The 10,975-nt window shown below is 44.1% G+C and overlaps 1 protein-coding gene across 1 annotated transcript; it reads right to left on the bottom strand.

Moving 5' to 3' along the window:
* Positions 1-2,065: 2,065 nt before the first annotated feature.
* Positions 2,066-2,830, bottom strand: LOC125723814 (transmembrane protein 251-like). Its single transcript, XM_049000615.1, has 2 exons — positions 2,725-2,830; positions 2,066-2,497 (listed from the first exon to the last, which is right to left on the bottom strand). The coding sequence occupies exon 2, from the start codon at positions 2,480-2,482 to the stop codon at positions 2,066-2,068; it is 417 nt and encodes a 138-aa protein (XP_048856572.1). The 5' UTR covers positions 2,483-2,497; positions 2,725-2,830.
* Between the last annotated feature and the right edge of the window lie 8,145 nt (positions 2,831-10,975).

Genomic DNA, 10,975 nt, shown 5'->3' with positions numbered 1-10,975 from the left:
ATCTTCAGAAAACTTCTGTGGACATTTTTATGCCCTTAATACATTTTATTTCTGCAGATTGTAGCTTATTTCAGCGTCATTATTGAATGATCCAAAGTGCATTTTCTTTTAAACGCCAAAAAGACATACAGCAACACTTCCCCTTTGTTAAAAAAAAGGTGTGTGTGTGTGTGTGTGTCAAGACAAGCCCTTTTGCACTGAGTGAGCACTACACCCTCAAAACACTAAAAACAGCCTTTTCCATTCTGGATATAAAGAGATCATCAGTACAGGGTTCATTTCTGTGACATTGGGCCTTTGGTGTACATCTGTACTTTACTGTTTTCCTCCCAGGGTTGCTGGACAGTGTTGAAAAAGACAGATACACATTTTTACAAAGAGCTATAAAACTTAGTAATACTTGGTAACAAAGTGCATTTGAATTTCAGCTGATATTAAACACGGCTGTTCTGTTTATAAATCTGAAGTTTCATTGTCTCCTGCACAGTGGACACACACAACTTCCTCTGGTTTCCTCATGAAAAATCATAACCTGTACATACATAATGAGGGAATACAAGGGCCTTTCGGTTGACATCAAGTCTACCACCCTTTTCCATACAGAAACATTGAACTGGCAGTATAAACGTGAGTGAATTATTCCCCCCTGATTGGGTTGGAAGCAGACATTACATTCATTTAAATCACTGCCAAAATATGAAAGTACTCAATGGGATTCAAGTCAGCATATTCAGAATACCTTAATTATGGAATGATCCTAGAAGTTCATGTGACCTATATTATTTTGACCGCAGACTCGGTTATAAACCATTCTGTAAGAAATTCACTACAGTAAAAAAGAATATAGTAAATCTTCCTGATTTCAGAAATACCAATACTAATAATGCCATTGATTCTAGAAAGCCATGCTTAGGGTATATCCTCAAATCTAACATAACAGTTCATTAGGTATGCAGATAGTGAGCTTTTGAAAGAAATTAACATCTGTAAAAAGACAAACTCATATGAGAATTCATACTGTACTTTAATGAAAAGTGCACATCTCCCACTGATAAACAGGAAAATGGGACTTCAGTATATCCAGAACAGCGCTGCCAGGATCCTGATGAGGGTGCAAAAGCATGATCACATCATCCCCATCCTGAAAACCCTTCACCAGCTCCCTGTCACACTCAGGATAGGGTACAAGGTCTCCCACCTCACCTACTTACAAGAACTCCTCACCCCCATACCTCCTCACTGCTCTGTACACACCAACACCCTCCAAGTCCCCAGAACCAAGCTCCGTAGCATGGGTGATAGGGTTTTTTCATCTGTGGTGCTGAGGCTGTGGAATGCCCTCCCTGACTACCTGAGAGCCCCACAGTCGACTGATGCTTTTAAACAAAATCTAAAAACTTATCTTTTTAGAAAGACATTTAGTTAAGTATTTTATAGTATAGTATTTTTATTTTATAGTATTTTACTCTATTTTTGTTTTACTTTGTCGCACTTCGAGATTGCTAAAATACAAAAAGTGCAATACAAATAAAATGTATTCTTATTATAACAGGAAAATGCCACCAGATCCCAGAAACAAATAAAAACAAAAGGGATCCAGCAGCTAAATGCTACTTGGACTCAGAATGAAATCTGTATTACATGATACATTCAACTCAAACAGGTGTATTGAAATATAAGGCACTTTCCCTACACTAATTCACTGTCGGGATGAACACAGAAAGACAGAAACAAACATGGCATATATTACACATCAGCACACCATATAGGATCCACACCACAATGCAGTTGCCAGGTGCTGGTCGCTACTTCTCTACAACACTCTTAAGCTGTACTAGCACAGGGTTACTGCTGTAAGGATCGCCAGCTACCAGGGTTTAATAAAAAAAAAAATTACGGCATTATGCATATTCTAATACTCCCACAAAAACCAAATGCGATGGAAGGACAGGGAGCAGCCACCATGCAAATTGAAAGGACCCAACAAGCTACCTGAAAGACATGGTTTTGTACCAGCCCATTTGTCAATCAAAGGCATCCTGGAGGTTGAATCTGATTGTTCCCGTTAAGTGTCAATCAGCTGTAGGTGACTGATCTGATTGAACGCCTTTTCAAAGGTCTGATGACGACTACAGAGAATTGTCAAACAGACGGGGAGGATGCAGTAACCGATGGTTTTGGGGTCCATACGAGTGCAGGAGTAGAGGAAGAGGAACACCTGGAGGTAAGGGATAAGTAGGAAGGTAGCCCATACCCAAAAAGGAAAGGACAGCAGACGCACGTTTAACCAGTGAGTCCATGCGGGTGACGCTGAGGACGGCTCGCCAGGTGGTGCAGCCTTTCCAGGCGCCTGTTCCACCATGTCCAGAGTCAGCCGGTTGTACTTCTGGTTGATTTCGAAAACATAATAGAAAGCAGCCGCACTAGCCAGCAGATATAGTACCACGCTTATCCATCCCATCCGCTGACGGAAGTTCATCATTCTCCATAGTCATTCCTGGAAAAGAATTTAGGGTCGATGCAAGAACGCAAAATTGATCTTCAGCATTTTGCTTTACCAGGGGAGTTGGAAGTAAAACTGAGGCTACATCTCAAACAACATCAGTGTACAGGCCGTTCTCTCGAAATTGAGAAATGCCTGAGTAGTCACAGTAAATGAATGCTGAGACTGTCTCGGAGCGACCCACGAACCCGTTAGAATTCACCTCGCTTCCTCCCCCTCACCTTTCTAAATTTATTGATCCATCCGACAGTCTATGTGGTTTTGTTTCCGTGTCTCCTGATGTTCGACCAACAACTGAACCACATATTCGTCGTTTCATACATATCCATCGAACACAGACAGCCTGTCACATGGCCACTTACACTTCTTCCGATAGGAGCACCGGCGTTTGCTCATTGTTTTTTGGTACCGATATTTGACATAAAGTGCAGCGCCACTTAATGGTCGGAGTGGGAAGTGGGGGAATGAAATCAGATCGTGTTGTACTGAACTGCAATATGATTAGGGGTTCAAGCAGCGTTAGCTGCTGGATCCTTATTGTTTTTGTATTTATTATTTTTTTATAGTAGATCATCATTATTTTTTTAATCGTAGAGAAACTATATGTGAGGAATTATGGGTTTGCAGTTTCACTACTGTTCTGCACAGCGAATGTTTCGTTTCATTTGTTATTAACGTGTGCAAATGTTTTCAGCAGATCGTTTTTTTTGTATTGTCATTGTTATATGTAGTTGTTGCATTTTTGAATAAGCCTGGAAATGCACAAATATCTAGCAGATTTTAAATATGCTATTATATAATGTGAAACTCCAAATGCTCGAAACGCGTCGCGTGATGGGATTGAATTAGGCCTACTTAGGCTGGTAGTATATAAAATACGGAAGACACGATTAGCTGATCGGTGCAATTTTTATTGTGGGTCATAAACATAAATATAATAAACTAGCTTGTTAATTTCTTAAATATTGTTCATATGCAATGCTTATTAAATCAAGGCATGCACAAATTAAATTTATATTTAGAGTATTTCCCGATGTCAAAATAGAATTGAGCGTACGTTTCTATCTGAAATAATAATAATCGATATTTTATTGATTCAAATCTCCTCCTGGGTCACATGTGTGTGGAGTTTGCATGTTCTCCCCATGCCGTCGTGGGGTTTCCTCCGGGTACTCCGGTTTCCCCCCACAGTCCAAAAACATGCTGAGGCTAATTGGAGTTGCAATATTGCCCATAGGTGTGCATGTGTGGGTGAATGGTGTGTGAGTGTGCCCTGCGATGGGCTGGCCCCCCATCCTGGGTTGTTCCCTGCCTCGTGCCCATTGCTTCCGGGATAGGCTCCGGACCCCCCGCGACCCAGTCGGATAAGCGGTTAAGAAAATGGATGGATGGATGGATATTTTATTGATTGAAATTGTCTTTACGCCTCCCACAACTTGCTCTTTTTTCATAGAGGAAGTTGTCTGCGAAGGGCTACCACCCGTAGCGGCGCCCAGGGAGGTGGTGGTTAAGGGCCTTGCCGAAGGATCCATAGGCTGAGGTTGGGATTGAATCTGCGACCTTCTGATTACAAGTACACAGGCTCAGCCCACAGAGCCACACGCTGCCCCCCATAAGTTGAATATTCTGACGTGTTAACGTTATTTATGAGTACTCAGTAATACACATTTAGGAATCTGATTAGAATGGGTATGCTACTTGTAATACTCATATATAGGTCTACTAGGTCAATTGTTCATCAGCGTGGTGTGTAGAGTGGACAATAGAATCAGCCATATTACATGCTTTGAAAATCAAGCTTTCGATTAATCCTTAATTTTAGCGCATTTTCCTGTGCACTAAGATTAAAACAATATAAAAATGTGAACTATGTGCTGTATGTGACAGTGTTGTTTATATTCAGCAATGGGCAGCACAAGACTATTATAGAAAGAATCTAATGCTGGAGACATTGTAAGTCATGGTAACGTAAATCACGTGACGTAAAGCAATCTCCTGTTTTAGGACCATTCCTCACACCTCTCTTGCTGGTGGTTCAAATCCTCCGCTCCACTTTGTGCTGTTTACATATTCTGCCCCCTGCATGTTTCCTCTGGTGGTTTGCTCCTACAGTTCACAGGTAAATAAGTATTCAGGCATTGCAATATTTTAGGTTATTTTAGTCATATAGAATAACCTATATATTATTCTTCCTGTAGTGCTGCAAAGTGAGCAGTTAGCTTTCAGGTGTTGGTAACAAGATTAAACCAAACATTATATGCTTTCCGTGGAATAAACATAAGATGAACGTTTTTTTTCTCTCTTTCTCAATAAAATCTTTCAACTTTCAGTCATTCATTTGTGCCATTTTCTGAATTACTTTTGATCATTTTTATGCAACTTCAGGTAAACTGCTGGAGATGTGTAATAAAATGAAAGTGAAACACAAATTTTATCACTGCAAATGTCATCTTTCGATTTCATGTACTGATATTATCTACCTTCCTCAAGTATAAATATTTGATGTAGTTTAAACCTTTTTATGTACTGTTTTTGATCAGCAATGGCATGTCTACATTTTTGCTAAGTAGGCTTATTAAGTATTATATAAATTAAAAACAAGGAAATTATGTGGTTCCTAAATGATGATTAAAATTAATACTCAATTAATTAACTAAAATTAATTAAAAAAAAAATGAAGACTGTGCCATAAGTTTTTATGTTCATTCCTGTTATACAATGATTTTTCTGTTCCTATGATTTACTTACTCATATTTTCTCTAAAATGATTTGCATATTTATAAAATATGACTTTATATAAATGATATATTTAGGCCTCCTTTTTCACTTGGAGACATCCATCCATCCATTTTCCAAACCGCTTATCCTACTGGGTTGTGGGGGGTCTGGTGCCTATCCCAGAAGCAATGGGCACGAGGCAGGGAACAACCCAGGATGGGGGGGCAGCCCATTGCAGGACAAACTCACACACCATTCACTCACACATGCACACCTATGGGCAATTTAGCAACTCCAATTAGCCTCAGCATGTTTTTGGGCTGTGGAGGGAAACCGGAGTATCCGGAGGAAACCCCAAGACGACATGGGGAGAACATGCAAACTCCGCACACATGTGACCCAGGTGGAGACTCGAACCCGGGTCCCAGAGATGTGAGGCAACAGTGCTAACCACTGCACCATCATGCCGCCCCCCACTTGGAGACAAAATATTAAAAATTATATTTTGTATTTTGCACACCTTTTTATTGATATAAGCATTCAATAATCATGTCCTCAGTGCAAAGTAATCAACTCCCATAAGATCTGATCAATCAGCAAATGATAACAATACCTTCAGGTATTATGTGTCACATGTTATTCTGTTAAGTTTAGGTTCTGTACTTATGAGGGTGTGGTTATGGAATTGTGTGTGACGTGGGACATTAGGGAGGGGGAGGCTCTGTTGGCTTGCGGGGAGTTTGGGGTTGAGGAAGCAGAGTGAGTCTGATTCGGTCAGGTGTGGAGATTATTATTTGTTCCGTTTGAGCTAGTGCCTGTGGACCTCAGCCGCGTACTGTTAATAAATCCACATTCTGCAGCAACCCTCGGAGATCTTATTTCTTAAATCTGGTCATTACAATACATACAAATCAGGTGAAACTATAGTTATTATTTTTTACAATTTTTATCATTTACTGTGTTTCCCTGAATTCATCTTCTACCCTGTTAGTATGTACTTTCTCACCTTACAAAAATTATTTTTGAGACCATTTTCAGGATGTGACATCTCTTTATTCTTTTTGGTGGGAATTCAGCTGTGCAAACCGAGGTAAGCTTCAACTAACACTCTTAACTTTTTTTAGTTTTTGAAATGTTATCCAACAACAACAAATTTATTTTTGTATAGCGCATTATCAGAACATTACATCGTCTCAAAGCGCTTTACAGCATCCCAACCCAAAGTTCCAGAGATCCACGGTGGTATTCTCTGGAATACTTCCCGTGCCATGTGCAAGCCAGGCTAAATTAGCTGGGATAAGGAGATTAAATGCCTGGATAAAATGGTGGTGTAGGAAAGAGGGGTTTAGGTTTGGGGCTTGGGGCACTGGAAGACCTTCTGGAACCAGTGGAACCTGTTCAAGCCGGACAGATTGCATCTGAACCAGAGGGGAACCAGTGTATTGGGGAGGTGTATGTGTAGAGTAGTTGAGGAATGTTTAAACTAGAGACTGGGGGTGCAGGGAGGTTAGTTAAGAATTCAGGTGGGGAGAGAAGGAAAGCCCCAATAAATATTAAAAGTGGGCACTGTAAAAGGTCTACCCTTCGCGGTCTGTATTTAAACGCTAGGATTATTAGGAACGAAATTCATGATTTAGAGGCTTTAATATCATCAGACACTTACGACACTATAGGAATAACTGAAACATGGATGATTGACAATGATGGTGAAGAATATAATATGGATGGTTATACATTGTTCTGTAGAGACCGGATAGGCAAGAAGGGAGGAGGTGTTGCAGTATACGTTAAAGAAAATTTGCAGGCAAGGGAGCTCACTGATAAAAATAAAAGAACAGAAGCTGTATGGATAAAACTAGATGCTAAAAACTCAAATAACCTAATTGTCGGGGTTTATTATAGAGCACCTAATGTAGCTGCAGAGGAAAGCAGAATTTTATATGACAATATCAGGATTATGAGTAACAAAAATCACTAGTTCCTATTGAATGTAATTAAATAATCATCTCCACCTTCTTTAAAATAAAAATGTATCCTAAATTCTTACACCCTTGCCTGATTCCACAGTTCCTATACCCCCTACTCTTCCATGGCTTGTGAGATAAGAAAAGTAGACTTCTGTCTTCCTGGTCAATCATTTCTAGCCATTATTTAGGTTCTTCCTCAAATCTTGTTGCCTAAATGACTTATGTCACACTCATACTAATTTAAAATTTCTCTATGATAGAGTGATCCTTATGCATTTTAAGTAAAAATGTAAACTATATATGTCAGATGGTATGACTGAATTTGATTATCAAACTCTAAAGGCCAACCCTTGGTTGTGCGCTTGTGCGCATGTTCGGGGTTTTGCTGTATGTGTGTAGGTTGTTCATCTTGCGTCCAAAGTTAAGGTTATATTTTATGCTAATTTAAAATAACACATTTTTGTTTGACAAATACATCTAAAGTTTTTATACCTTTAAACATTAACAAAAGCCGTTAATGTCTTTTCTTTAAAATTTACAAGTCTATTTTGTCTGGTTTTTCACAATAAGGCTCATGAACTCAGTGATCTCAGGAGCTATGTTGTCTGGGGCTTTATGCCCCTGGTAGGGTCACCCAAGGCAAACAGGTCCTTCGTGAGTAACCAGACGAAGTGCGGCTCAGAAGATTCCTATGAAGGACAAAATTTTGGACACACGATTTCCCTTGCCCGGACGCGGGTCACTGGGGTCCCCCCTGGAGCCAGGCCTGGGGGTGGGGCTCGAGGGCGAGCGCCTGGTGGCCAGGCCTACACTCATGGGGCCTGGTCGGGCACAGCCCAAACAAGGCACGTGGGTCCCCCCTCCAATGGGCTCACCACCCATGGGAGGGGCCATAGGGGTCGGGTACGATGCAAGCTGGGGGGCAGCCAAAGGCGGGGTCCTTGGCGATCCGATCCTCGGCTGCAGAAGCTAGCTCTAGGGACATGGAATGTCACCTCTCTGATGGGGAAGGAGCCTGAGCTGGTGCGCGAGGTTGCGAAGTTCCGGCTAGATATAGTCGGACTCACCTCGACGCACGGCTTGGGCTCTGGAACCAGTCTCCTTGAGGGGGGTTGGACCCTTTTCCACTCTGGAGTTGCCCACGGGGAGAGGCGCCGAACGGGGGTGGGCATACTTATTGCCCCCTGGCTGGGTGCCTGTACGTTGGGGTTTACCGCAGTGGACGAGAGGGTAGCCTCCCTCCGCCTTCGGGTGGGGAGACGGGTCCTGACTGTTGTTTGCGCTTATGCGCAAAACGGCAGTTCAGAATACCCACCCTTTTTGGAGTCCTTGGAAGGGGTGTTGGAAAGCGCTCCTCCTGGGGACTCTATTGTTCTGCTGGGGGACTTCAATGCTCACGTGGGCAATGACAGTGAGACCTGGAGGGGCGTGATTGGGAGGAACGGTCCCCCCGACCTGAACCCGAGCGATGCTTTGTTGTTGGACTTCTGTGCTCGTCATGGATTGTCCATAATAAACACCATGTTCAAACATAAGGGTGTCCACATGTGCACTTAGCACCAGGACACCCTAGGCCGCAGTTCGATGATCGACTTTGTAGTCGTGTCGTCGGACTTGCAGCCGCATGTCTTGGACACTCGGGTGAAGAGAGGGGCAGAGCTGTCAACTGATCACTACCTGGTGGTGGGTTGGCTCCGCTGGTGGGGGAGGAAGCCGGCCAGGCCTGGCAGGCCCAAGCGTATAGTGAGGGTCTGCTGGGAACGTCTGGCGGAACCCCCTGTTAGGAGGAGTTTCAACTCCTACCTCCGGCAGAACTTCTCCCGGGGGAGGCGGGGGACATTGAGTCCGAATGGGCCATGTTCCGCGCCTCCATTGTGGAGGCGGCTGACCAGAGCTGCGGCCGTAAGGTGGTCGGTGCCTGTCGCGGCGGCAATCCTCGAACCCGCTGGTGGACACCAGTGGTGAGGGATGCCGTCAAGCTGAAGAAGGAGTCCTACCGGGCCTTTTTGGCCTGTGAGACTGTGGCCAGATGAGGTGGCTCGGGCATCTGATTAGGATGCCTCCTGGTGAGCTGTTCCGGGCATGTCCCACTGGGAGGAGGCCCCGGGGAAGACCCAGGACACGCTGGAGAGACTATGTCTCACGGCTGGCCTGGGAACGCCTCGGGGTCCCCCCAGAGGAGCTGGATGAAGTGGCCGGGGAGAGGGAAGTCTGGGTCTCCCTGCTGAGACTGCTGCCCCCGCGACCCGACCCCGGATTCAGCGGTAGATGATGGATGGATGGATGGATGGATGGATGGATGGATGGATGGATGGATGGACTCATGAACGACTAAGTTAGTATGTTTTGGGTTCTGAATACACATTGCAGTCCTATACTTTCACAGACCTAAAGTTAAACTCTAAAGCCCCTGACCACCGGTGTGTGTGTGCTTGTGCATATGAGCATTTACTGAAAAAAAAAACATTTATTAAAATAACTAAGGCTTTATTCTGTCAAAATTCTTAAAAATAATGCCAGCGGATAAACGGGTTGTTATAGTCAATCTGTAGTGTCCCTGCATGGTGGATGACTGCTGACACTGTTGAAATCGAACTATGTTTCATTAACTATCAAACAGGCTGCAGCTCCGTTACCGTTGTCAACTTAACATTGTACTCCATCAAGCATCTCAGATCAAGCTTGTAGATGATATAAGCTGGGGCCATGGGGCACCTTGTAGGATGTCTTTATTTTAACGACTAAGGCATTATTCTTTAATGCTTTTAATGTGTATTTGCTGCATGATGCTAAATACAGCTTACTAGTTCCTATTAAATGTAATTAAATAATCATGTACATCTTTAAAATAGCAAGAATATATCATAAATTCTTGCACCCTTGCCTGATCCCACAGTTCCTACCCCACACTTATGTGTCCCCCATCCCACCCTTCCATGGCTTGTGAGATAAGAAAAGCACACTTCTGCCTGCCTGGTCGGTTATTTCTAGCCGCTATTTAGGTTCTTCATCAAATCTTAATAAACATTTTAATCCATACATCCATCCATCATATCCCGCTTAATCCGGGGTCGGGTCGCGGGGGCAGCAGTCTCAGCAGGGAGACCCAGACTTCCCTCTCCCCGGCCACTTCATCCAGCTCCTCTGGGGGGATCCCGAGGTGTTCCCAGGCCAGCCGAGAGACATAGTCTCTCCAGCGTGTCCTGGGTCTTCCCCGGGGTCTCCTCCCAGTGGGACATGCCCAGAATACCTCCCCAGGGAGGCGTCCCGGAGGCATCCTGATCAGATGCCCGAGCCACCTCATGTGGCTCCTCTCGATGCGGAGGAGCAGCAGCTCTACTCTGAGTCCCTCCCGAATGACCCAGCTCCTCACCCTATCTCTAAGGGAGAGCCCAGCCACCCTGCGGAGGAAACTCATTTCGGCCGCTTGTACCCGCGATCTCGTTCTTTCAGTCACTACCCATAGCTCATGACCATAGGTGAGGGTAGGAACGTAGATCAACTGGTAAATCGAGAGCTTCGCCTTTTAGCTCAGCTCTCTCTTCACCATGACAGACTGAAGCAGCGCCCGCATGACTGCTGACGCCGCACCGATCCGCCTGTCGATCTCCCGCTCCATCATTTCCCCACTCGTGAACAAGATGCCAAGATACTTAAACTCCTCCACTTGGGGGAGGACCCCAACCTGGAGAGAGCATTCTACCCTTTTTCGGCTGAGAACCATTGTCTCGGATTTGGAGGTGCTGATTCTCATCCCAGCCGCTTCACACTCAACTGCGAACTGCTC

Source organism: Brienomyrus brachyistius, unplaced genomic scaffold (assembly GCF_023856365.1).
Source record: "Brienomyrus brachyistius isolate T26 unplaced genomic scaffold, BBRACH_0.4 scaffold51, whole genome shotgun sequence".
NCBI lineage: Eukaryota > Metazoa > Chordata > Actinopteri > Osteoglossiformes > Mormyridae > Brienomyrus > Brienomyrus brachyistius.
This window is presented reverse-complemented; position numbering and strand designations above follow the sequence as displayed.

What these genes read in the sequence shown, in the direction of transcription:
- LOC125723814 (XM_049000615.1), bottom strand. Translation starts at nt 2,482, where the DNA reads ATGATGAACTTCCGTCAGCGGATGGGATGGATAAGCGTGGTACTATAT.